General features: G+C 58.3%; 11 protein-coding genes across 11 annotated transcripts; 7 read left to right on the top strand and 4 right to left on the bottom strand.

Moving 5' to 3' along the window:
- Positions 1-50: 50 nt before the first annotated feature.
- TRAVEDRAFT_20084 (uncharacterized protein) lies at positions 51-992 on the top strand (the record flags this gene model as incomplete). Its single annotated transcript, XM_008038991.1, has 1 exon — positions 51-992. The coding sequence occupies one exon, from the start codon at positions 51-53 to the stop codon at positions 990-992; it is 942 nt and encodes a 313-aa protein (XP_008037182.1).
- Positions 993-1,781: 789 nt separating this feature from the next.
- On the top strand, positions 1,782-4,044 carry TRAVEDRAFT_167309 (TPT-domain-containing protein). The gene is made up of 2 exons (XM_008039796.1): positions 1,782-2,487; positions 2,541-4,044. The coding sequence occupies exons 1-2, from the start codon at positions 1,894-1,896 to the stop codon at positions 3,708-3,710; spliced, it is 1,764 nt and encodes a 587-aa protein (XP_008037987.1). The 5' UTR covers positions 1,782-1,893; the 3' UTR covers positions 3,711-4,044.
- A 143-nt stretch (positions 4,045-4,187) lies between these two features.
- TRAVEDRAFT_47090 (uncharacterized protein) lies at positions 4,188-4,599 on the top strand (the record flags this gene model as incomplete). The annotated part of the gene is made up of 2 exons (XM_008039282.1): positions 4,188-4,400; positions 4,450-4,599. The coding sequence occupies 2 exons, from the start codon at positions 4,188-4,190 to the stop codon at positions 4,597-4,599; spliced, it is 363 nt and encodes a 120-aa protein (XP_008037473.1).
- A 1,501-nt stretch (positions 4,600-6,100) lies between these two features.
- Positions 6,101-7,017, top strand: TRAVEDRAFT_122171 (uncharacterized protein; the record flags this gene model as incomplete). The annotated part of the gene is made up of 2 exons (XM_008039795.1): positions 6,101-6,779; positions 6,851-7,017. 2 exons carry the CDS (start codon positions 6,101-6,103, stop codon positions 7,015-7,017), a joined length of 846 nt encoding a protein of 281 aa, XP_008037986.1.
- Positions 7,018-7,808: 791 nt separating this feature from the next.
- On the top strand, positions 7,809-8,771 carry TRAVEDRAFT_47088 (NAD-P-binding protein; the record flags this gene model as incomplete). Its single annotated transcript, XM_008039281.1, has 5 exons — positions 7,809-7,846; positions 7,902-8,151; positions 8,212-8,439; positions 8,504-8,573; positions 8,641-8,771. The coding sequence occupies 5 exons, from the start codon at positions 7,809-7,811 to the stop codon at positions 8,769-8,771; spliced, it is 717 nt and encodes a 238-aa protein (XP_008037472.1).
- A 591-nt stretch (positions 8,772-9,362) lies between these two features.
- On the bottom strand, positions 9,363-10,342 carry TRAVEDRAFT_122278 (NAD-P-binding protein; the record flags this gene model as incomplete). The annotated part of the gene is made up of 5 exons (XM_008039794.1): positions 9,363-9,514; positions 9,591-9,660; positions 9,718-10,006; positions 10,052-10,246; positions 10,296-10,342. The coding sequence occupies 5 exons, from the start codon at positions 10,340-10,342 to the stop codon at positions 9,363-9,365; spliced, it is 753 nt and encodes a 250-aa protein (XP_008037985.1).
- Positions 10,343-11,388: 1,046 nt separating this feature from the next.
- On the top strand, positions 11,389-13,099 carry TRAVEDRAFT_121592 (uncharacterized protein; the record flags this gene model as incomplete). The annotated part of the gene is made up of 5 exons (XM_008039793.1): positions 11,389-11,474; positions 11,571-11,697; positions 11,763-12,323; positions 12,377-12,553; positions 12,641-13,099. Coding segments are annotated over 5 exons (1,410 nt in total), but the record flags the coding sequence as incomplete, so codon positions are not given.
- A 3,045-nt stretch (positions 13,100-16,144) lies between these two features.
- TRAVEDRAFT_37052 (uncharacterized protein) lies at positions 16,145-18,503 on the bottom strand (the record flags this gene model as incomplete). The annotated part of the gene is made up of 3 exons (XM_008039117.1): positions 16,145-16,527; positions 16,581-17,535; positions 17,592-18,503. The coding sequence occupies 3 exons, from the start codon at positions 18,501-18,503 to the stop codon at positions 16,145-16,147; spliced, it is 2,250 nt and encodes a 749-aa protein (XP_008037308.1).
- Positions 18,504-18,778: 275 nt separating this feature from the next.
- TRAVEDRAFT_28791 (uncharacterized protein) lies at positions 18,779-20,483 on the bottom strand. The gene is made up of 8 exons (XM_008039068.1): positions 20,389-20,483; positions 19,961-20,328; positions 19,759-19,899; positions 19,630-19,699; positions 19,308-19,565; positions 19,161-19,245; positions 19,016-19,079; positions 18,779-18,957 (listed from the first exon to the last, which is right to left on the bottom strand). The coding sequence occupies exons 1-8, from the start codon at positions 20,441-20,443 to the stop codon at positions 18,940-18,942; spliced, it is 1,059 nt and encodes a 352-aa protein (XP_008037259.1). The 5' UTR covers positions 20,444-20,483; the 3' UTR covers positions 18,779-18,939.
- Positions 20,484-21,104: 621 nt separating this feature from the next.
- TRAVEDRAFT_122774 (uncharacterized protein) lies at positions 21,105-21,557 on the bottom strand (the record flags this gene model as incomplete). The annotated part of the gene is made up of 3 exons (XM_008039792.1): positions 21,105-21,290; positions 21,335-21,409; positions 21,462-21,557. The coding sequence occupies 3 exons, from the start codon at positions 21,555-21,557 to the stop codon at positions 21,105-21,107; spliced, it is 357 nt and encodes a 118-aa protein (XP_008037983.1).
- A 298-nt stretch (positions 21,558-21,855) lies between these two features.
- Positions 21,856-25,036, top strand: TRAVEDRAFT_71722 (oligosaccharyl transferase STT3 subunit; the record flags this gene model as incomplete). The annotated part of the gene is made up of 12 exons (XM_008039791.1): positions 21,856-22,013; positions 22,069-22,086; positions 22,143-22,179; positions 22,350-22,549; positions 22,600-22,829; positions 22,887-23,072; positions 23,130-23,337; positions 23,395-24,188; positions 24,268-24,553; positions 24,625-24,713; positions 24,773-24,801; positions 24,855-25,036. 12 exons carry the CDS (start codon positions 21,856-21,858, stop codon positions 24,978-24,980), a joined length of 2,361 nt encoding a protein of 786 aa, XP_008037982.1. The 3' UTR covers positions 24,981-25,036.
- Between the last annotated feature and the right edge of the window lie 285 nt (positions 25,037-25,321).

Genomic DNA, 25,321 nt, shown 5'->3' with positions numbered 1-25,321 from the left:
CCCCCAAAGCCTCGCAACTCACCCAAACATCGGTGCCCCTCGCCTCCGCCATGGTCATGTTCAACCTCGCTTGCGTCCCACCCGAGATATGGGAGGAGATCTTCAGGCTCGCATGCACCGACGGCGGGTACACCGGCCGCACTCTCGCGCTCACTTCTACTTCCTTCCGCGCATACTCCTTAAGGGTGCGGTTCCGCACCCTCGCGTTCACATCACTCCTGCACCTCCCACAATTTCTCGATCTCCTATCCCGCCATGGACCGGCACGCATAGAACATCTGTATCTGCTTTTCAACAATGACCCCGCCTCAGGATCATACACCGGCACGCCCTGCAACAGGGTGGGCTATGCCGCCTGGCGCAAGACACTTTCCACGCGGGTCAAGGCATACTCCACGGTCGTGAGCCTACTTCGCGCGGCTGCGCCGACGCTGCAAACGCTCTGTGTAGTGTCGCCTTGTGCCGGCGGATACCTTCTGCGCCCGCCCCCTTACACGTTTCCGGTGCTGGAGGAGCTCAGCTGGATGGGGGGTCATAGCCGGGTGTTGCTGGACCAATTCCTCACTCCTGAGGACACGGACAAGGCGGGCGCAGCCGCGCCCGCCGTACTCCCCGTCCTCAAGCGCGTCCACTGCATCGCGGAGAACGCGGCGTACGCTGGACGGGTCATCGCCAAGTATACTGCGCCGGCGTCATTGTCGCTCACCCATCTGCGTATCTCCGGAATTGACCGCCGTGCTTCTGATGTTCCCAACGTGCTCGAGCGCATCCTAGGAGTGCGCGCGCGCGGCGCCCCTGAACGAGCAGTCAGAGAGAGGACGGGAGAGGAAGAGTCGCGGATGCCGCGACTTCGGCGCATCATCATCCACTCGGCGGCGCCGCCACAAGATAGGGCGAACGAGGATCTCGACGGTGCATGGGCGGAGCTCTCCACAAGGATCGCTAGCATCATGGATGTCTGCGACGGCGGGAGAGAGGGGGTTCGGGAATAATATCTGGAAAGGTCGTTTCGGAGAAACGCACGCTGGCCTGAACGATTGCGTAGCGACTGGACAGCGCGGATAGAGGGCAGGAATGGGTGTTGGGTCGAGTCGGAAGAGGACGAGAATGCGCTTGAGTTCTGCGATGGCCCGGAAGTGCGGTTGCTCAATTCTGAAGATACGCGCAGGGTGCACTCAGAAGTGGCTAGCTGAGTCAGTACACAGAACCTTGTATAAGTAGGAGTCGATAGAATGCTCTCACCACGGACTTTCAATTTGTAGTAGGACGTACATACGTGGGATATGACGTCAATGTCTGACTTCGCTATGCCTAAAGACGGAAGGCTGAGCCCGCAGGCACATAACGCGATGCTTTCGAAGGGCGTCGAACGTGCTGTTGGCGTGTGCACTAGGCACCAGAGAAGATAAGAAGATATATTCGGGCAGGACAGAGGACAGATGGCGTCTGGAGGGACATCGCTGGCCGTCGTGGATGACGGCAGTCTTCGATCGGTCCGATATGGAACGGACTTTATGCGATGACGCCGATGAATCCGTCCATCTGCCACATCCCAGGAAGACGCACTCGCGAGTCGCCAGCGGGAACGAGAGAGGGGGTGATAAATGAGAATGTTTGGAGGCGGAAGCGATGCAGATCAGGGAGAGCCGGGGAGGAGGAGCACTGCATAGGCGAACAGCGACGGAGCAAACAGAACCAAACAGCCGGGCGGGCGGGGAGAGCGGGCGGGGGCGTTCTCCGCCAATCTCGACTGTCCCGTTCTCTGTCTCTTCCAACGCCCAGCAGTCGACGCTCGCTGCCCCCTGACCGCCCTCCTAATCTCCATGCGCCCCTAGTCAGACTACAAGAACACTACTCTCTTCTAATCGCCTCGACTCGCCCCGATCCCCACACATGGTCGACAGTACTTGGGCACACCAACAGCGCCGCGAAGGCGGATGGGCTGCGTTTGATTCAGAAAAACCTCGGGCTACCAACTGGCTGGCCAGCATAATTGGTGCAAAGGAAGAGCTCCCCTCACACATCGACCAGAAGCCATCCGCGGACGATGTCGCCCATCGCCTCAAGGGTATCAAGAGGTCCTTCCTTCGGCGACTACCCTCTACCGAGTCAATATGGCCGCAACGGCGAGGTCCCCGGCTCACCGACCAAGGCAGGTCGTCTGTCTCCATCCCCTCCGCGACGACAGTACGCTTTGTGCTCCTCTGTGCCCTCTGGTACACCACCTCCGCCCTCTCGTCCAACACCGGAAAGTCGATCATGACCCTCTTCCGCTACCCGGTCACCCTCACCTTCGTCCAGTTCGGCTTCGTCGCTGGGTACTGCCTCCTCTTCATGAGCCCTCTCGTACGCTTTTCGAGGCTACGGTATCCCAACAAGGCGATCATCCAGAGCACGTTCCCCATGGGTGTTTTCCAAGTGGGCGGCCATATATTTTCGAGTATGGCGATATCGCGCATCCCGGTTAGCACGGTACACACCATCAAGGTCAGTGTTAGCATCTTTCCAAGCACCGTTGTCTATCTAACAGGCGAGTCCAGGCACTCTCGCCGCTATTCACCGTCGCGGCGTACGCCCTCCTATTCGGCGTCAGCTACTCCCCGAAGACATACGTTTCGCTGCTGCCGCTCACGCTTGGCGTCATGCTGGTGTGTACCTCCGACATGTCCGTGTCGAACGCGATCGGTCTCCTATGCGCGTTCGGCTCTGCGATCGTGTTCGTGTCCCAGAACATCTTCTTCAAGAAGATCGTCCCCTCGGGCCCGAGCGCCCAGTCCTCGCACAAACTCGACAAGCTCAACCTGCTGTTCTACTCGTCGAGCATGGCCTTCCTGCTCATGATCCCCATCTGGCTATACCACGACCTCCCCGCGCTGCTTTCTGCGCAGGTCGATCCCGCGCATGTCGCGCACCCAACACACGGGCATGCTACGCCGCACTCGGTCACATACTATTTCATCGCGAACGGCACGGTGCACTTCGCCCAGAACATCATCGCGTTCGTTATCCTCGCCTCGACCTCCCCCGTTACGTACTCGATCGCTTCGCTCATCAAGCGCGTCGCCGTAATTTGTATTGCGATTGTCTGGTTTGCGCAGCCCGTCCACGGGCTCCAAGCGGTCGGCATCACGATGACCTTCGTCGGCCTGTACATGTACAACAACGCAAAGGGCGACGTCGAGAAGGGCGAGCACAAGATGCGCAGGGTTGAGGCCGCGCGCGATCTCGCGCTGCCCACGACGAAGGCCGAACTGGAGAGTGACACCGAGGTCTCACCCGGAGACGTTCGGGCGGACGCAATCGCCCCGGAGCCTCTCGCCGCCATGCCCGAGTATTCTATGGGCTCCGCGTACGGCCGCCTCGCGAACGCGCATGCCCACCCTCCACCTGCTGTGCCCGCCGCGCCCCCCTCGCGCCACGCACCACCCCCGCCGCTGTCCTACTCGCGCACGCACCCGAACTCGAACCTCCACATCACGATCACGCCACCGAGCGCGACGAAGGCAACATACGCGACCTCGTCGCCCGTCGACTCGTATCCCTCGCCGCCGCCGTCACTGGACTCGCCCCCATCGAGCGCAGTACAGCCCGGCGCGCCCGCACAGACGGCGCCGTGGAAGCTGCAGCGGCGACCGTCGATGGTCGCGGGGCACCCGCCGCCGCACCAGCGGCCGGAGATTGGCACGCGACGGGCATCGGTAATGGCGTAGGCCGCAGACGTGTTGTGTTTATTGCGCGTATGTATGATGGGGCGCTCGAGCCCATTGACGATTAGATACCCTTTTCTTACATTCTGGTGTGGATGGGAGGTGGTAGAGAGGAGGGAGGGAGCGGCGCATGCTTAGATCTTACCTTACTACAGCGCAAGCGCGGACTCCAAATTGGAAAGAAACCGAGACTTTGAACTAGGCTTCGAGGCTACCTCGGGACCCTGCTATTCTCATTCCACAGGACATGTTGTCACCACTGGACCTGCGATTCAGCCACTCCTAAATATTGTGCATGTATGTTATGGCCTTGGCGAGCGATATCAAAGCACACGCGCCTCATGAGACTATTGCTGGTTTCACGGCGCTTGTCGTGGGGCCTGACGTGGACGCGCGGAATACATTATCATATTTCGCGCCGCGCGCCAAGTACTTCTGCCAGAGACGGCAACCGTACTCAGCATCGTCCTTCACACCATCATGTACGGTATGTCCTGCGTCCGCTACCAGCCGTTTGAGTCGACCGATGCGGCCCTCGCTGCCCTGATCTCGAGGTACAACGTGCCAGTTGCGGTGCTAGTGCTCGCCACCTCGGAGCCGCTCAACCAGCTCGTCCTGTTCTATGCCCCCCACCGCCCGATCGATGCGTACGCCCTCGCCGCACACCACGGCTTCGAGGAGATCGCTATCGCTGTTTCCGCCCACCTCCTCCCCTTCGACATCTAAGCTCAATTCTGATGAGCTCGCCGTCAAGATCGGCCCCATATACCTCAGCTGGCTGTGCACGCGTCAGCAGTCACGGCTCTACGCGCTCCGAAATATCGTCCTGCGCCCCCCGGCCGACCACCCGCCCACCCCGAAATGCACCAAGGATGTGCGCCGTGAGCTCTAGCGCGCATGGACCCTTGCGAACGCGCAGATTGTGTAGGCTCCTATGCCCAATAAGTGCATTCAGGTGATTCTCCGTTGTCGCTACTCTCTTCTCCTTGCCTTTATCTTTGGGCGTATATGTATATTCATGTGTGTGTGTGCCACACTGCGAACTGTCGCTGACGAGCGTCTCGGCAGATACTTCGATCACCTCCTTGCAAACTGCTTTGGTGGCACAAACGGGTGCGTCATTCGCTTGCCACGACTGCCAGATGATGCTCCGCGGCCGCATCGCGTCGCCAGAGCTTGGGCGACAGCCAAGGTGGGTGCCAAGTACTGCACCTCTTTGCCGTGGCCGAGACCGTGCTTAATGTTTTTCTCCCTATTTGCAGAAAACAATCTGTGTACCTAGCGAGTTTCCACACGTGCGTCTTAGCTCTGGAGCCCGTGTGCTGAACTTGTGAGCGGTCGTACACCGCTTGCATTGGAGACGACGTAGGCTCATTCCAAGCGCCTTTTGAACAGGTACTACTATCACCGTCATATTGGTCGCCAAACTATGCTCTTCTTTCCCCCTGGATGGCGGCCCCGTGTACCCGTCGCGCGCAGTCTCCACGATGACACACCGTCTGGCTGTTCGAACCCATGGACCACCCTGGTTGTGTGCACATGTGTGAGTTGGAACAACGCCACACAGCCACTCGTGCGCCACGCTGGCAAGAGAGGTCACCGTAGGCAACGAGACCCCGGGCTGACGGCAGACCCCTCGTCATCAACGTGTCATACACAGGCAGAGAGATACGTCTTTCTTCTGTGCGCTCGGCAACGCTATTGTGGTGGATACGGGTGCACAACCTGGAGTTTGAGTGCGGCGGTGCATCGGACGTGGCACATCAAGCCTTAGTTACAGTACGCATACCTCTTCAACGTGGGTCGCCCCGAGTACTTATTACACCACTGACCGGTGACTGGCAGAATCGGCTCAGTCACCGCAGTGGACGGCCAGCGGCGCTCATATTCTATGTTGAGTTGCTACACGGGCTTGGATGTCGCGTTCGCGATCGAGTCCTGCCAGTCAGTGGCTGCCACTGGCATCTTTCCGGTGCCCCTCAGTCCTCTCTTGCTACTCCTGTCGACTCCCTCGGGCACATGCAAGACGCGTCAACAGGTTTTGGCACGTTAAAAAGTCAACTGATATCTCCCCGTGTTATATTGTGACTCGCGAGTGTTCGCGACCATCCGGAGATGCTTATGCCCTCTGCCTGAAACTTGGCTCGCACTGCAACGACGAAGTGCAAATATGGTGCGTTTGGATTGATATTCGTAAGACTAGCTTGAGCCAGATGCCAGGAATATTAATGTGGCTCGCTACGACCTCACGTGGAGCTCAGCGTCACAACCGACGTCAAGTCGTCTAGTGCCAGCGCTCAGTACTCGTCCTCAGTACGAGTACTTCTTCTGTCTCCTCTTCCTCCTCGGAGTCCAGACACCGCCCTCCTCGCTCTTCTCTCCCGTCCGCGAAGATGGCACCCACCTCTGCCCCCTTCAGCTCTACCTTCCTCTCCGACGGTGCCCTTCCGGACCTCAAGGTGACCTCTGTCGACTCTGTCAACTTCAACGTGCACACACGCATTCTTCTCTCCGCCTCGACTAACGCTTTCGGCGGCCGCCTCTCGGGGACTCCGCCTCACCCGACCCTCATCCTCACAGAGACAGCAGATGTTTTGGACATCATGTTCCGCGTCATCTACGATATCCCCTGCATCGACACCGATCATACCCTTGAGGTCACCGATGCAGCTATAGACGCCTTGACCATGTACAGCGTACCGATCCCCCCGCGCGCGGCCCCCGCATCGCCCCTTGGTGCGCTTGTGCTCTCCTACACTCCTCACCGCTCGATCGAAGTCTATGCCCTCGCTGCACATCACGGCCTAGAGACCCTTGCGACCACCATCTCCGCCCATCTCCATTCCTACGATTTCTCCATGCTAACGGACGCCTGTATCAACAAGATAGGCTCCATCTACCTCTTCAGGCTGTTCGCCCTTCAGCGCAAGCGGCTCGCCGCGCTCCAGGACATCATCACCCGTCCGCCTGCGAAGCATCCCGTGACCGCGACGTGCGACAAGACGGCGCAGCAGCAGCTCGACTGCATCTGGGCGTCCGCGATCGCGGAGCTTGCGTTCATCGTCGATCCTGGTGAGTAGCTTTCAGCCATCATGCGTAGTGTGCGGACGCGCTGAACAAGTCCTATCAACGCGCGCCGGCAGGTGTCTCAGCACGGACGCTGTCCGCAACGTTCGAGCAAGCGAACGGAACGGTGGGCTGCAGTGACTGCCGTGCGACGATACACGACCGTACCGAGGAGGTGATGGCCGAGTGGGCGACTCTCAAGGTGGGTCTTTGCCTGCACTGTGCCCTGTGTCGCGCGGACTGACAGGGGCAGAGTACCATATGAGCAGGAGAAATAACATTCTGGTCGCCATGAGACTCTTACTGCAGCCCTCCTCCGCTCCTTCCGAACCATATATTCCGCACACAGGTCAACACATTGCAGTCGTGGCTACATATGCGCACAAAGGCACTTCTATGCATCGCGCTCAGGGTGCTCGTCTCCATATGAGCATCCGCCACTAGCATACCGTGACTCGTCCGCCGTGTCGCTTACGATGCGCTCGTAGCCATGCTACGCTCTCACGCGCGTGGCGCTTCACTTGGTTAATTTTGAAGATACAGCTTTCACATGCCAATCATGGATGGGTACAGCGACGCGGCACTCTGCTAGAGGCTCAAGGACAGCCTGGGGCCGACCTGGGGCAGATCGCGGACATGGTTCGAACCGTTTATATGCGGCGGCATCGCTTCGAGCAGACCAGCGGAAGGCGGAAGCCCTAGCCGTCGACGTGGTTTCCGCGGCGGGCAGGATAATGAAGAAGTTCTCTGGGCAAACTCACGACTTCTGGCTCGTCAAACTACTGAACGGGCCCCTGCCGGACAGACATGATCGCGCTCTCACGTAACATTCGCAGCGGGCAATCGTTCCCAAATCCGCGCATAAGGCGTGTATATGGCAGTGAAGATACGTGTGAGCTTTAGCGGCTCGCCTACGCCGGCTAATGTATACTATTCCAAGGCCCCGGAGAACGCTATAAAGCCCCATACACCTATGTTTTTTCATGCGAAGTCCAATCGATCCCCCCTACACCCCCTAACCCTCTCAGACACTCGATGGCCGCCGCAAACCAGTACACTTGGCTCATCACGGGGTACGCCTCTGACATAGCGCGTTCGTGCACTTCGACGCTGACAATGAGCTCCCAGCACTTCCCGTGGCATCGGCCTCGAGCTCACCAGGCAGCTGCTTGAAGACCCTGCGAATTTTATTGTGGCCACCTGTCGGACCCCCGCGAAGGCGACTGCGCTCGAGGTGCTCAAGACCACCGCCAAGGGGACGCTACATATTGTCAAGCTCGATGTCGACGACATCGAGGGCATCAAGCAGTCGGTTAACGACGTTGCGTCGCTACTCGGCGAACGCGGTCTAGACTACCTCGTCAACAACGCCGCCGTCGTATGTAGCATGCTTCACCCTGCCGCTTGCATACGTTAACCATCTACCCTGGATATATAGAACCAGAAGATCGACACCGCGTTCACGATGGACGTCGAGGGCTGGGGCGCCGTGTTCAAGACGAACGTCGTCGCGCCCGCGCTGCTCGCGCAGGTATACCTGCCGCTGATCGAGCGGAGCACGAAGAAGACTATAATTAACGTGTCGAGCTCGCTCGGCGCGTTCGGGTACGGGTACGGCGAGCTCTGGGCGTCGTACGCGATCACGAAGACAGGCTTGAACATGCTCGTGCGTCTTTCTAGATCACGGGCCGTTGTGTTGTGGGCTTATGGGTTCGTGGCTGCATATACAGACGTACAAGCAGCGCGCGGAGCGGCCTGACCTCATGGTCGTTTGTCTCTGCCCTGGCTGGGTCAAGACAGGTCCGCATCTTCCCAAATTTCTTGTCCTAATCACACATTTTGACTGCTCACCTGTCGCCCCACGCAGATATGGGCACGGAGGACGCGCCTCTTGAGCTCGAGGAGAGCGTGTCCTCGGTCGCAAAGGTTCTCACGTCGCTCAAGCCAGGGGACAACGGGCGGCTTATCAACTACCGCCACGAAATCGTCCCATGGTGAGCGTCGTGGGTGGGAGGGGCGCGAAGGGCATGAGACTGGGCCGAGCTTCTGGTACCCTAGAATTGCATATCATAGAAACTGGCGCGAAGATTTTCGGAGACAGAGCATCGGCCGCCGTACTAACAGAGCGTTCACACGCCTGATCAGAGGGAGCGTGCTCGCTTCCACGCCGTGCACCAAGTCTCAGGAGCCGTCCAGGAGCGTGTCAGTGTGCATTCAGGCCGTGACGGAGTCTGTTGCTACGCTTATTGAGGCGGCGAATGTCAGGAAAACAAATTGCCACGAGACGGAGACGGCGGTATTCGTACCTCGGATTTTAGGATCACTATCTTCCAAAACTCGGAGAGTTCAACCAACTATGCGTGGGGTTTTCGAAGACTGCGGACCGTTCGTCCACAATTATTGCGCATTGATTACTACACAGGAAACCGAGCACTACAAGGTGCCAGTACGTCTTGGCGTCCGCTAATATTGAACCACTGACCGTAGCGACACATTCTCAAGAAGTACACCCAAAAAGGAACTGACGGCATGTATTATAAATTGCAACAAAGCATACACGAATGATAAACACCGGCTTTATTATCGATTTTACGCAACATCTCTTACCAAGGGATCATCGATCACCTCTCCGTTGTACCTCAGGTACTTTACACTGTCCCCGGCTGTGACAGAGGTGATGACCTTGATTATGCCAGCAATGCTGTCCTTCTGCTCCACCGGCGCATTCTCGCCGCCCAGGTCTGACGGTGATGATATAACGACATAAGCAACTCGCACCCGGAACATGGCGCCTCCGCGCGAACCAGCCGCACTCACCAGTCTTGACCCATCCAGGGCACATGGTGATGACAGTAAGGTCGGGCCGCGCCAACCTCTGCTTGTATGTCTACACGAGGTCGGTCAGCACACAGCGATCATCACCGCCCCACTTGCCAGTACGCACCAGCATGTTCAGGGCAGCCTTGCTCATGGAGTACAAGGCGGTCGTGCCGCCGAACTCGTCCGCACTTGCGATGCTACCGAGCGTGCTCGAGATGTTCAGGATCTTCTTCTCCTTGCCCTTGTCGAGCGCCGGCATGCATACTTGCGAGAGCAGCGCCGGCGCGACGGCGTTTGTGCGCAGCGTCTGGACCAGGACCTCCGGGTCTATGGTGAGCGGCGTGTCCGGGATAAGCCGTATTGCGGACACAAGCCAGATCAGCGCGTGGGGCATGGCGCGGTGTCGCGGAGCACTGTACGCACGATGCCTGCGTTGTTGACAAGGTAGTCAAGGCCACTCTGCCCCCGGGACCGCCCGGACGCTGTCGAAGTCGGTGACCTCCAGCCTGATAACGTGCAGGGAGCCCTGCGCGTTGCTCTTCAGCCCGTTGAGTACGGTCGCCTTTTCGAGGGTCCGGCACGCTGCGATGACGAGGTTCTGCGAGTTTTCGAGCAGTTGCCTGACGAGTTCGAGCCCAATGCCGCGAGATGCTCTATGTCAGAGTAAGCAACGGTACACTGCGAAGACAGAAGCAGAAATACCCGGTTATGAGCCAAGTGGTCGGACAAGTGGCAGTCGAAGGCGACATAGGGTGTGTAGCGGGGCGGGTACGTGGATGTGGGTGATTGGGGGAACTTGGTTGTCTCTTCTGCTGCTTGGCCGAATTTATACATCGCTGGCAGTGGGGTGTCCCGATTGCGAATTTGGCTGCGGCGCGTACAGCTCGTCTCGCAGGGCGGCATGAGCTTCCGATGGCGGGAAATAGTCACCGTTTGAATTAGTAAGTTCGGACATTTACGATATATGTCATCTCTGTGCATCGAGTGCTTGGAACGGATGACAGTTTGGTAGACGATGACAAGTTTACCGGTCAGCAAGTCGCTGGTATCTGCAGCTGGCGAAACAAACTCTGAACGAGCATCAAACAATGTTTGCAGCGATGCATCACACCTGAGGGGAAGTGGGAAGACATCCTTGTGCAAAGAGCCAGACCCACGAGGACGATGTTTAGATGTCCTCAGTGGCGCGTCTCATCGATTTCCGAATAAGCCGTAAAAGTCAGCACGAACGTGAGCGAAAATGAGCGAATGAGATGAGTGTAGAGGACTCGATATATAAACGCTCACCGGCGTCGCTGGGTCACCGTCATGTATATCGCAGATCTCATCTTGCTCAGAGACTAGTTGACACTGTACACATGCGTGTACGTACCGGCGGTACAGGCAGTCATCGAACGGGGGGGGGTGACGACGAAATGACGGCTGGACTGCCATGAGACCTGTCTGCAAGGCCCAATTGGCAATATATGTCGGTTCGGAGCTGTAACTTTGTCAATCCTACTACTACAAATGGAGTCAGCGGCCGACCCGTCTGGCGGCCATAGCACCCCCGCCGCTCTGAGCTCTCCTCGTCGCTCACTGTTCCGAGTCCGTCTCTGATATTGCAGCTTCGGAGTTCGGACGCAGCCACCCTCGCATTCTCTCTCTCTCTCTCTCTCTCTCCGCATGTCGTCGCAACAGGCGCCTTACCCGGTACGCTCTCTCCCTGCCTCCTTCCTCCGCGCACTCGAATATTGCCCATGCCGTCTTCCACCCACCTTAGAAGCCGTTCAATCTGATTCTCCACCCCAGCCCACCCGTCTCATTTGCAAGTGGTCCGCTGGGCGGCTTCACAGTCCGCGTGGAACTAGACGAAATACAGAAGGCAGATCTTGGTCGCAAGTACGCTCATGCCTGTCCCCCTTCGCGCGTTGCGCTGATCGAACCCCTTCATCGCCATTGCGTACCGTGTGGACGTCTGTCTTTGTCTTCCTGAAGATGTGCGCGCAAAGACAAGCGGCCACTCGATCCCCCTCCTGTTGTGCTCTGCAGTTTCATCAACCTCAACACCCGCAGCACTAGTGCTGCTCGTCTTCGCGAACAGACTCTTGATGTTGAGACGGCTGTGAGTACTGGTAGTAGGTTCCAGTTGCTCAGTCCCCGTAGGACGTAGGCACTAATCGCCTAAAGAGCGTGGGCAGCGTTTGTCATGTAGATCTTTTCCCAGTCCCCGCCAATTATGAACACTATTTCCCCCCAGCAAATTCGGACCTACAAGCTCTCCCCCCCATATTTTTTCAACATCGTCCCGATGGCATGCATTTGTCTGCAAATCCTGGTTCGTGCAACCTTTTTCCACTTTCATTTGTCATGCAGGGGCTTTTGCCGCCAGCATCGCGTTTTGGCGCGAGGGTCACTGGTATCACTTCACGACACTCATCACTCTTAGCTCCATCCTACTCCTCTACATCTGCTGAACACCTTATCAATACACCGACGTCCTCCTACCCCGCTCCCCTGTCCGCTGTTCGAGAAGGCGCTATACTCCAGGGTGTCGGGGTCGGAGTACACGACGGTGATGCGGGGCAGACGCAAGCTGTCGAGTCTGACGACTCAAAAATTGTCGCATGGTTCAGGTCTTTTCCCATTTACGAGGGTTCTAAATCCAGCGCCCAACTCGCAGGCTCGACGTTCGTACAGGCGGAGCTCGTGCACTACAACGGCAAGAAGCAGGTCATGTTCGTCTTCGCTGTAAGAAGCGCCTTTGGGGAGCAAGCCGCGCACGAGCTGACGTCCGCTTGCAGGATCTCTCCGTCAAGGTCGAAGGCACCTTCATACTGCGCTACCGCACGATGAACCTTGCCTCTCCCGCCGCGGCCGCGCAACCATTCAGCATTCTCGCCGAATGCTACGGAGGGCCGTTCAGGGTTTACTCTACCAAGGACTTTCCCGGGCTGCCTGCATCTACGGCGCTCACCAAGGTCAGTTCCTTGGCACTCTCGCTGGGCACGTCTGCGCTACCCTGGCGCCCATTTGCGGGGAGAACTCGTTAATGGGTTCCCGACTAGCTCCTCTCGTTCCACAGCATCCACGTGGAGATGCACGAGAAAGACCGCAAGCGCCGCACAAAGTCCCAGATAGACGCAGCTGTGCGGGAGCGGGGCGGCCCGCTCGCTCGCCGTGGCGCTCCGCGGACTGCATCGACCGCCGGCCCGTCGTCCTCCCTCCCCACGGCGTTGTACTCGTCCGTCGTGTCACCCGCCGCGCCCGCCGAGTCGGCCGCCGCCCACTCGTACTACCCGCCGCCAGGGGGGGGCGCCGCATGGGTTCCCGCGTGGGTACGCCCACAGCCTGCGCCCCGGGATGGACAGGGACGAGAACAGCGAGGAGTACTACTGAACGTCCGCACTACAGCGACGCTACAGGCCTTTTCACCATCTGCTCATTATTTGAGGCTCTGCCAACGTTTTCTCTCGGCCTGCAACGCGGGCTGTCGCTCCCATCATTGCCTCGTTGATGTTCGGTAATGTACTGCAACCGGGACCGGTCAGCTCGAAAGCGCTCACTAAACGCCCGTTAAACGCCCTAAACACGCGAGATTCCTGATCTCGTCCTCTGACACCCTCTTCGACTAGAATATTATGGCCGAGTGCATTTCATCCTGGTTAGGGTTGAGCTTTCGCGACGACCATCATCATACCATGTCACTGCGTTCCTTTCTCAATGTTAACCTGTTCTCCGGGTCTCGAGTTAAACACTGCACGTTGATCAACATCCAACACGGGATTTATCTACTTATGTGATGTCCGCTGTTGAACGGGCACCAAGACGCCACAGGTGCGCGCACACTCACTGGCACATGAGCCTCCTACTGACTACGACCTAGCGGTGTACTACGTTCGACGTTGACATCTCCAGGCGCATGAGGTGCAAAAACCCAATAGGGCCAGGGCGCGCAGGAGATTGAACGCTTGCGCTCATCAACAACGCCATGGCACATGGAATGTTCCTGTCGGAACTGCGAGTACCATGTCATTTGCGGTGTCGGCGTGCTTACCATCCCTGTAATCATCTTGTGGCTCCGTGAGGCATTTGCGTGGTACGTCCGATAGCACTACGCTATTGCTGAAGGTCCCGGTCAGGTTCCACCCTGTGCAGATTCGAACTGCGCTCACAATCTTCGAAACGGCTGCCTCCGGCCATATGGCCTTCAGCATGTGTCACCCCCACGTGCCGCGCGAGGTTCTCCTACCACACGCTGCACGCAAGGAAATGGTACTCGACTTGCGACATGTCAAGCTGCCGCACACGTCCCGCGCCCACCACGGTTTTCTCTGTGCACGGAGCACTCCGCCTACTTCCAACCTGCCCCGGGCGACATGGCGTGCGTTCTAATGTCCCAAAGCTTGACGCCAATGTCCACAGAATACATATATTGCAGTCCGTACACCGGCACCCTGTGTCGACATGAACTACGCTCACAACTTTGTGCTTACAGGCCACCCGCGAGCAAAAACAACACATAAATCCCCTTGCATTGTGCAGGTGCTCCCCAGCATTTGCACACAGGATTGACCCGCAACCCACAACGACGTCGACACCGCTCGTCGATAGTACCCACGCGACACCATGCGACGGGCACGACCTCATGCTCTGGTCCAGACTCTAAGCTCCGGTGCCGCATCACACACTCGCAAGGCCATCTTCAGCCAACACATCTCACATCCAGTGCCCGCGCCATCTCCGTCCTGCGCCATATCAACATCCCGTTTGGCCAGTACACCGCCGTGGCCGTCTACAACAGCCCTCCTTCATCACAAAGTGCGTCCGACACCGTCGACGCTACCCCGCGCACAACAACACCGCTAGGGGCAGGATGGGCTGTCCTGGAATTCCGCGGCCCGCACGAGCTGTATTGTCGCTCTCTGGCGGTCTTGGCTAGGCACGGGGGGTCCGCTCCTCGGCTGGCTCTGAGTGCATGAAAGCCTGAGCGCACAGGGCGCCCTCGGGGCAACCGCGCTCTGCAACAACGGCTCCTCGCTCACCGTCCCACAGCATCACGTACTCTGCCGCGGCACGCTTGTCTATGTTCGATTTGACGACATCGAAGTACATGGCTGGCATCTCGCCATATCTCGACCACATGGTGATCATATCCAACAGCTCGTTCGCCTTCGTCTCTGTCCTCTGCCGCCCCGCGAGCGCGCAGACGGCGACGACCGTCTCGTCGCAGGAAATGGACCACATCATCGAGGGCGGCCATCTACGGTGCGAACAACTTGCCCGGCATGCCACAGTCGACCGTCACCGCACCTGCGACGCTGTGCTTGAATGCATACATAGCAGCCGGGCGCGAGTCCCGTATCTTCTCCACACGCCAGAATCCCACCAGCCAGACCACTCTCCGGCAGAACAGCCTCCGCTTGCGACGCTGCCTTCATCGCCGCCGTGCAGTAAGTGCGCCGCATGCGCCTCCGCGCAGTGTTGAAACAGATACTTAACGTCCTCAGCAACAAGAGTGTCGGTCTACAGCGTAGACGACGATGGCCTGGCGGACGTCGCGGTGCTGCAAGCTGCGTTCGAGAGCGCTTGCAAGAGAGGGACTGCATAACGAAGCTTCAAGTCCTTGGATGCCACTTCGAACTCTGCACGCGAGATCTGGATACCTGTTCACTGGCCCAGTGCCTACCGGACGGTAAATACAAGTAGCATGAGCTGCCAGTGATCAAATTGAGTCTCCGAGAGAGATATAGTATAACAAAGCATATTGATTGTATATGTGACGTGAACCATTAATGGAGGTGCTCGGAGTCCTGTACGCCACAACCATGTGGGTACGAGCGCTTTCGAGCTGACCGGTCCCGGTTGCAGTAGTAATGTGTCTCCCCAAGGTTCGCCTTTACGGACTGATTCGCGGTGCGTGTCTCGTTTGTGTATATCGACGTATCAGGGGCTGCATTTCGAGCGGCTTGCGTCCATACCTATGTCATTTCAAGGACCAAGAATGGAGTAGAACTTCTCAAGCTTATGGCTGGTGAACCGGTGACGAGTGAGGTCTGAGCGCTCGAGCTGCGGCTATTCTGGTAGGCAGACGGTTTGTGCGTGTGGATGAGGTATTGATGTGTATGGTAACAATACAGGAGCGCGCGTGAATGGCCGGGGGCCCAGAGTCTGCGACATTGTGACAGCCAATCAGCATGGGAGTGTAACAGTAACAGTAGCAGCAGCAGTAGCAGAGGCATTATTAAGGGCCGAGGGTTGCGTATGGTACAGTCGGAGTGCGAAGGAAGGGGGAGCTGGGAGATATAGCAAGCATGCGTTCAGACGGGGAGAGATGCGCGGGGAGCCAAAATGGGGAGCGGTGTGCTGGTATTACGACGGTGGGGTAACGAAGGGCGGTCCACTCCAGATAGAGATGAGAGAACGAATGAGAAGAAACTGCGGGCGAGTCGGGCATCAGCGGATTGGCGGAAGGGAGAGGAAACTCCAGAGGGGAGACGTACTGGAGATACAAGATCCAAACCGGCAGGACATGTACATGTGATAACTTAAGCTGGTGTGTGCGCGCACGTTCACCTCGTTGAGGTGGACGAGTGTCGCGATGAGGTCGCGGCGGGCGCGCTGTCGGTCGAGGACCGGCTCCGGAGGGGCTGGATGACGGACAAAACAGGCACGGAGAAACGCTGTGTCTTGTGCGATCCGAATGGCCACCCGTCAAATTGCTTGACCTCCGAGATCGAGCGTTTGAGCGGGGCCGTCGCTGTGTCGTCCGCTGCACGTGTCGGATGCATCGACTGTACACGGCGCGAGAAGAGGTTGCGCGCGCGCCATGATGAGGACGGTGCCTTCGGCTCTTCAGATAATGAGATAGTAGGGATGCTCATGCTGTCGAACGTGGGTGATGGGGGCGGGTTGGGGACGACAGGTGCGGGTGGGGGTATATCCTCCGATGGTGCTAGTCGGTATATCAGCCTCTGACGACGAACGCGAATGTCAAGTAAAACTCACATGAGCTCATTTGGCCTTGCATCTTCTCCGGTGGTGGTGGCGGCGGCGGCTCTGACACCGCACTGATTGCGGGGGAAACCGGCCTCGTCTCGGACAGCTCCAAAAACGAGCCCTGCTTTCTAGGCATTGCGCCAGGCGCGCGGATGACAGGCATCTGTGGGACATCTTCGCCCGTGGGGGACACAGCCTCGTTGCGTTCAGGACGCCGCCGTATGCTCTTGCTGCGGCTCTGTCTCCGGCGGATGGAATGGATGGATGTGCGGTCAGGACGTTCGCTCCGTTCGCTCGTTGGCGTCTTCGGAATGCGCAAGCTCGCCTTCGATGCCCTGCTACTCCGCTTCTTCGCTGCGAACACGCGACTCGTGCGGTCGCCCTGCTTCTCGCCGGTGGGCAGCGTGGTGAGCATCGCCTTCGTTGCGACCGCCTTGCCGGTGATCTCGAGCACCTCCGCGTTGCGCACGCTTGCCACCGTCGACATGCGGTCCATGTCGTTGTAGATCTCCGCCTCTAGCGCATCCGCGTCCTCGTCCTCGTCGCTGAACTCGAGGTCGAAATTATCGAGATCGTCCATCTCCTGCGCCATGTCCTGAGCCATGCTCCACGCCTCTTCGAGCTCGGCGTTGAGCGCCTCGTTCTGTGCACGCGCCTCCGCCAAATCCGCTGTGCGTTTCGCGTACGAAGTGTTCAGCTTTCGCAGCGCCATGGAGAGCGCGGAAGCAATGTGCAAGTTCTGTACTTGCTGGATCTGCGCGCGTTGGTCGGAGATACGCACGAGGGCTTCCATAAGTCGGTCACACGAGACGGTGAGCTCCGCGAGCTGCGTTGTCAGGTTGTAGAGCGCTTCACCATCGCCGTTGTCTGGATATTGTGACTGCGACAAGGCAGCTAACGACTGGAGCAGCATCGTGCGCCGGTGCATACTAAACCTGTACTGCGCCTGGGTTGTCATCCTCAACTACATGAAGATCGGTTAGCTGTGTATAGTTGACAGCGGGGATGCTGTGCACATACAGATTCCAGCCGCTCCAATTCTTGCGGCAGTTCGACGTCAAATGTGTGCGTGGGCACTACACGGATGAATGACTCTGACGCGGAATGCCTGATCGCCCGCGAGACAGTTTCCTGAAGCTGTTCTGAGGTTAATGTCCACTGCGCCGCCTCGAGAGTCATCGCTTTCCACTGGATCGGCTCAGCCTCGAAGTTCAGAGCAGGCGGCGGTGGGAGGGGCGGGCGCTTGATCATCATGCGGGTGAGCGCCGGGGTGGACGCTCGCGTCGACGCGGGCGTGGATGAGGCCTCGGTGGGCGCGGGGAGGGGGATAGCGGCGAGGCTCGCCTGCACGCTCTTCTCTGACAGGCTCCTGCGATGCGCGCTCACCTGGAGGGATGGGGGCCGGCTCCCATCCGAGCGGGGCGGGGACGGCGAAGGCTCCGGCACGGGCGGAGGTATCGTGACTGCGGCTGTGGCTTCTGGCGGGCCCGCGTCCGGGAGCACGCTGGGAGACTCGCCGCTTGCATCCTCGAGTACGCTGGGGAGTGCGTCGCTCTCGGGAGCGGGAGGCTCGCTTGCATCTTCGAGTGTGCTGAGAGATACGCCCGGTTCATCAGGCGATAGGGGAGGGCTCTGTGCGCGCGGAGACTCTTTCGTATCGCCCTCGGGCTCGCCGCGGGCGCTGGCCTCAGAGAGCGTGTGCTCCTGCTCTGAGGGCGGCCTCTTGAACATAGGTGAGTCCGCACGCGGGCTGGAAGAGACTAGCGGTTCTGGGGAAGCGTACACTGGCGCTGCATCCTCCTGCAAGCGGGCGCTGAGGTCGAGAGGGATGATGTTCCTGGGCGGTGCGGTGCCAGCTCTACCGGGACTGCGAGGGCCTATGGGGCGGCGGGTAAGCGAGGCTGGGGGCGAGCGTGCGCGGGCGACGTCCATGGAGAACTAGCGCATAGGCAGAAAGACGAGGAGAGGGAGAGAGAGGGAGAGAGCGGAACTCAGACAGACATGGAGGGATGGAAGAGAAGGCAAGCGCATCTCTGGCGCAAAAAGCAATGATCCTGCCAGTGATCCCACACCCAACAACACGGCGTCTCTTCCCTCTGATTATCGCCCGCGGCACTCCCCGCACGCGCCCCGCAATTATGCATATACCATACTCCCCCAGGAACGCGGACCTATATTATGACCACACGGGGACCCGGGAAGCTCAAGAACACAGCGCCTCGCATGCGCATAACAGCATACAAATACATGTTGGATTAATTCAGCAGGTCCCCGTCCTCCACCCACGCAACCGTCCACCGCGGCTTCTCCGGGCGGTCTTCCATGACGCAACGCCGGAACGACAGAATCAACATCACAACTTCTCGGTTCAAGAGGCAATCAAGACCTTGTTCCAGCCCCGAGTCAGACATATCTCTCTATCGGCAAATCGAGACTGTACTTACCGCCGAAGGCGTCAGCCCGAGCTCTCGCAACGAGCGCGACATATCCTGCTGCGAGAACGTCTTCCTGCGGGACGGAGATACGGATTAGCACGCGCCCACAGTCATTCACACGGGAGGGAGCCGTTGCGTAGCCCTGGTAGCGTACCTTGGGAACGTAAGAGAGAACTTGACGGTGTCGACGTCGACCGCAAGGGTCTGTCCGGCGACGAACTCCGCTACCGCGCGGAGGGCTGTTGGGATTAATGCATCAGCGTCCGGTCTCCATCAGCATAAGCAGGATGGTGGAGCGTACGGGAATCGCTAGGCAGTGTTGTTGTGTATGGCGCTCCTCCACCGGCCATACGAATTTGTAGTCGCGTCTCGGGGTAGTCCTTGCCCGCCGGCTTTGGAGCTGTCGACGCGCCAGCGGCCGCCGCGGAGGTCGACTGTTCTGTGTAAGTCTTCCCCTCCCGCAGTGCCTTCTCGCGCGCAGCCTTCTCCGCGCGCGCTTTCTTGTCGGCCTCGATTTGTGCCTTCACAGCCGCACGAGCCTTGGCGTCATCAAGTTTCTCTTCCGGCATCGTTGTTAGCACTAGTGTGCACCGGCATGACGAAAGGTGGAACTGTAAGCACACCTTTCCGCTTCTTCTCAGCTTCCTTGAGGAGCTCCTTCTGCTGCATCTCTTCGCGAATCTCGTTGATGTCCTGTGTGGGTGGTGGTGCATCAAGCTGTGTCCGCAGGCCGCGCGAGGACGTTCACTTACCCGACCTGCTTTCCTACGGATAGCTTCGTTCGCAAGGTTCTCCTTCGCGTCCTCTTTCGCCTTGACCGCTCTCTTCTGGGCAAGCTTCTCCCTCAGGTCTGCAAGCTTCGCCTTCTTCTCCTCCTCGGTCAGAGGCTTGATCTATGCGTACCTACGGGTTGGCCAAGGGTAGGCATGCATAGAAACCTTAACGGCAGCGCACCTCCTCCGTAGACTCCTCGAACTGGTCATGCCCGCTCTTCTCAGCGTGGAAGTTCGCGAGTTCGACGGTCTTAAACGTCTTCCCGCACTGCGCGCACTTGATGCTTTTCGCCTCCACCACTGCGCCTGCACTGGCGCTGCCCTCTCCCGCACTGGCCCCGGCTCCCCCTGCGAGGTTCTTTCCGTACACCGCCTTGAGCGCGGCCAGGTCCTCATCATCCTCGTCCATGGGTTCGCCGCCACCGCCACTCGGTGCGGCGGCGGAAGACGCGGTCACAGATGAGAGATCGGGTATGGGCTTGCCATCGTTCTCAATTAGAAAATCCATCGCGGGCTGCAGGCCGCGGTTTCCTGTGGCTTTCAATGCCCCTACAAAGCACGGATGCGCGTGTCAGTCGCGACTTCGGGTGCAAAGGTAGTGGGGTGTACATTCGACTCGAGCGGGGTCGAACCCCATGGAAAGGAGGACATCTTTGTCAGACATTATCTCAAAAGACGGCCGAGGGCGGTTGGAGGGATGATGGTTGAGGAAGAGAGTGAGTGAGCGGACGACTCTTGCCGCAGGCAATGATCGAGTACCGTAACACGCAATGGTATCATCGTTTCCTATTGTAGAACCCTAACCCGCCGTCTTTATCCCGACGGCGCTGCACTTTGACTTGCAAGTGTCGAAGGGGATCGAGGACGTGTCTAGTCAAAGTGATTGGAACGCGACGAGTCTAGTGTCATATCTTGCGGATATGTCAGGAGAGCCTATTTTTGAAAGGGCCAGCAGACTTATGGTGTAATGAGGGAGTGGTCAACGTTTCACGTCGGCGCGTCCAACGGTCGGCAATATGTGAATCGACATTGCGCCGCACAGGTCTCGTCGCGCAATTCGCGGCATGGCAAGACTCACCATCGCGCAGTACATATGGGGGATGTAGACTGGCCCAAGTTTGTCTCCTGCAACTCATATACTACTCATGTTGAAGGAGATACGCTTCGCTGGGCAGTGAGGCCTGTGAATCCCGTCGAACTTGGAGCTTTGAAGCCAGATTGCGTTACTGAAGCGGGATCCAGGGTCAATAGCGAGGTATAAGTAACACGAGGGTGTCGCAAGTAGCATGCAGAAGTACAGTACAGTATAGAGTCTAGTGTCATGGTCATGAGGATGTTGAGGGCGAGAACCAGAACAATATCTTCCACAGGATCCATAGTCCGACCAAGGCAGCCGCACAGTAGCCGATTGTTCGCCACTGCTTGACGCCCCCAGGCCCTAATCCAAATGCTTGACTGGCTCGTCGTGATGATTGTGCAAGAGACGTTCCGAATGACGAGAAAGCGTCGCGCTAAGGTTGAGGAGAGCAGTGTTGAGAAGGAAAGATACGGAGACGGCTGGCTGGGCACTCACCGCAGTATCCAGCGCCGTGTTTTGCCGCTCAACATCGTCGTAGATGTCGGTGGTGACCTAGTAAACAATGTCAATATGTGATAGAGCAACGCACATATTGTCAGCGTACGCCGCGTAGTGTCCGAAGCTTTGAGTGCAACTCGTCCAACCTCTGGTCATTCTGCAGCTCATATGTGTCCTCGACGCGATCTCGAGATGAAGACATTATGCAAGTGGTGTTACTGAGAGAGCCGCTGAGCTGATAGTAGGAGAAGGTGCGGTTTCAGGGCAGACTGTCGGCCGAGGTCGTCGTGAGCGTTGAGCGAGAGAACGCATTCGCGTAGCGCCCAAAGGCAGAGTCGGTGCGCAGTTAAGCGCTCACGTGGACTCCAGGAATAGCAGCGCGACGTGTCAAGCAAGCGCGTCGGAGTGTGGAGGGCCTCAAGCTCATCCTCTCCCGCTCATTCTCCACCTTCCCTCATCCAACACCGTCCTCGACGCGCGACGCGTCCCCGACACCGGCCATGCCTTTGGCATACTCCCTCCCAAGCAACCTGTCGCCGGCGACAGTAGCGAACACGTCTTCGCTGCTGCGCATTATCGCTCTCTCTCTCATTTCCGGTGCTGCAATCGCGTCGCGGTTGTTTGCGGTCATAAACTTTGAGAGTATCATCCACGAGTTGTACGTCTTCGTCTGTATCTTCGAGGGTACCTTGGAATGCTAAGCGAGAAACCAGTGACCCGTGGTTCAACTAGTAAGTGCACCACCATTGCGTCACTGTGTCCCCAGCTGAGCTAGGACAAACCTCAGTCGGGCTACCAGGGTTCTTGCTGAGAAGGGCTTCTATGTGAGTTGTTCTCCTCCTGAGGTTCTTACGACGCGCATTGGGCCATTTGAATCGACAGCGGTGGCAAAGACTCGCCCCCGCGCCCGTCTTGATCAAGTCTCTGAGACCGCTCATCCGCTACTGGCGCGTCATGCTCCGGGCTTGCAGAGGCTTACCAAACGTATTTACAGGAATTCTGGAACTGGTTTGACCCCACCGCCTGGTATCCTCTTGGTCGTGTCGTAGGTGGCACGATCTACCCGGGTCTGATGGCTACCAGCGGTGTCATCTACAACGTCCTCCATGCGCTGCACCTCCCTGTCGACATCCGCAACATTTGTGTTCTCCTCGCGCCAGGGTTCAGCGCCCTTACCGCCTGGTCTACATACATGTAAGTGTTCTGTTCTTACATGCAAGACGAGTCTACTCACGAATGCACAGGTTTACGAAGGAGATGAAAGATGAGAGTGCTGGGCTCCTTGCGGCCGCATTCATCGGCATTGCTCCCGGTTACATCTCTCGCTCCGTCGCTGGGTCATATGACAACGAGGCTATCGCGATATTTTTGCTCATGTTCACCTTCTACTGCTGGATTAAAGCTCTGAAGACCGGAAGCGCCTTCTTCGGCACGCTAACCGCGCTGTTCTACTTTTACATGGTCGCCGCTTGGGGTGCGTGCGGCTTAATATCTGCATCAGATGTATCGCGCTGATAACATACTCTTACAGGTGGTTATGCATTCATCACGAACATGATCCCCCTACACGCCTTGACGCTGATCCTCATGGGGCGATTCAGCAGCCGCCTGTACGTCGCATACTCGTCTTGGTACGCGATCGGGACCTTGTCGAGTATGCAAGTCCCCTTCGTCGGGTTCCAACCTGTGCGGACCAGCGAGCATATGGCGGCATTGGGTAGGTTCATTGATCGTCGGGCGTGTGCGCGTTGATGCGACCCTGCCCGCTCCACAGGTGTTTTCGGCCTGCTGCAGATCGTCGCGTTCGCCGGAATGGTGCGCACTCACGTGTCCTCCAAGCAGTTCCAGAGCATCCTCTACAGCTCAGTCATCGTCATCGGCCTCGTTGGTGCCCTGGCGTTTGGCGGCCTCACGTACAAGGGCTGGATCGCGCCTTGGACCGGCCGCTTCTACTCGCTTTGGGACACGGGCTACGCGAAGAAGTACGTACATTTGCATTGGGCTGCGCTATCCCTTGACTGACATGTTCTGTCACTCAGGTACATTCCCATCATCGCCTCAGTCTCGGAGCATCAGCCCACCGCATGGCCCTCGTTCTTTATGGATCTGCAGTTCCTCATTTTCATCTTCCCCGCCGGCGTCGTGCTCTGTTTCCGGGAGCTACGGGACGAGCATGTGTTCGTCATCATTTACGCCCTGGTCGCCAGCTACTTCGCGGGAGTCATGGTCCGGCTGATGCTCACGCTTACCCCTGTGGTCTGCGTGGCTGCTGCCATTGCGTTCTCCTCGCTGCTGGACACGTACGTGGACCCGGTCGAGCCTGCGGTCTCAGAGGACGTTGCCCCGTCGACGGAAGCAGACTCTGCGGCTGCGGCTTCTCCCGCGAGCGGCTCCTCCGTCGGCACGGACGCAGTTGCCCCTGCAACTGGCAAGAAGGCCAAGAAAGCTGCTCCTGTAGAGTCTTCGGCCAGCGGTCTGGCATCTGGCCTCATCGCAGCTTTGTCCCCATCTGACAAGAGCAGCAAGCCTCGCGGGATCTTCGGGCTGGACACGCGCTCCCTCGTCATCTTCAACGCATTCGGCATGCTCCTCTTTTTCGTCCTCCACTGCACTTACGTCACGTCGAGCGCATACTCCTCTCCGTCCGTCGTCCTCGCGTCTACAAACCCCGACGGGAGCCAGCACATCATTGACGACTTCCGCGAGGCGTACTACTGGCTCCGCCAGAACACGCCCGAAGACGCAGTGGTCATGAGCTGGTGGGACTACGGATACCAGATCGCCGGGATGGCAGACAGGCCGACACTCGTCGACAACAATACGTGGAACAACAGTGCGTACCTGCGCCTCGCAGCCGTCCTTCTGTTCGCTTGCCTCGGTGCTAAATTGTTTCACGTGTTCCCCGTTGCCAGCGCACATTGCGACCGTTGGAAAGGCAATGTCCAGCACCGAAGAGGTCGCGTACCCCATCCTGCGCAAGCACGATGTGGAATACGTGCTCGTCATTTTCGGTGGCCTCATCGGCTACTCCGGCGACGACATCAACAAATTCCTTTGGATGGTTCGTATCGCGCAGGGTGTCTGGCCTGACGAGATCCAGGAGCCGAACTACTTCACGGCCAAGGGCGAGTACAGAATCGACGATGCCGCGCCCGCCACCATGAAGGAGAGTCTCATGTACAAGATGTCGTACTACCGGTGCGTCCCCCGTCCCCTAGCCCACGCGTGTGCGTGGATGCGGCGTGCTCTGCTCATTATTCGCTTGATAGCTTCGCGGAGTTGTTCGGGGGGCAGCAGGCAGTCGATCGCGTTCGCGGCCAACAGGTTCCGAAGACGGGGCCGACCCTGGATCATCTGGGTGAGCTCCTAATTGTGCCACGTTGCGAGTGCGGCCCTGACCGTTCCGCGGACCGGCAGACGAGGCGTTCACCTCCGAGAACTGGATCGTACGTATCCCACCGCTGCAGGGGCTCGAACGCGTCGCTCACGGCGTGTACAGGTCCGGATTTACCAGGTCAAGAAGGAGGACCCCCTTGGACGCGACCTCAAGAGCGCGAACGCGTTCGAGCAGGGCAAGAAGAGGAAAAAGACGAAGCCGCTCTCAAGGCGCAAGGCAGTCGTGTAGTGTTTGCCCGCCCGGTGTCCCGTTTTCGTATAATTTAACTCGCAATGTTTGCTACTCAATGTCGCGCAGCGTGCGCGTGTGTGCTCGGCCGACAACCGCCCGTCTGGGCTTGGCGGTCCAGGACGTTCTTGATGTGCGCGCCGTTCAGCCATACATGCGGCAAGTTCGTTGCGCTCTCTCATTGATTATTGACCTCCCATGCTGAAGCGCCGTGTCCGGATGTTCAGCGCACTAGGCTGGTCCCCCACTCCATCTTGATGCGTTAACCCCATCCTCTCGAGCTGCGTGGCACCGATATCACCGCCATCCGAATGTCCGTTGTTCGTGAGTAAACTGAAGGA

The sequence above is a fragment of the Trametes versicolor genome, assembly GCF_000271585.1.
Source record: "Trametes versicolor FP-101664 SS1 unplaced genomic scaffold TRAVEscaffold_5, whole genome shotgun sequence".
Lineage (NCBI taxonomy): Eukaryota > Fungi > Basidiomycota > Agaricomycetes > Polyporales > Polyporaceae > Trametes > Trametes versicolor.
This window is presented reverse-complemented; position numbering and strand designations above follow the sequence as displayed.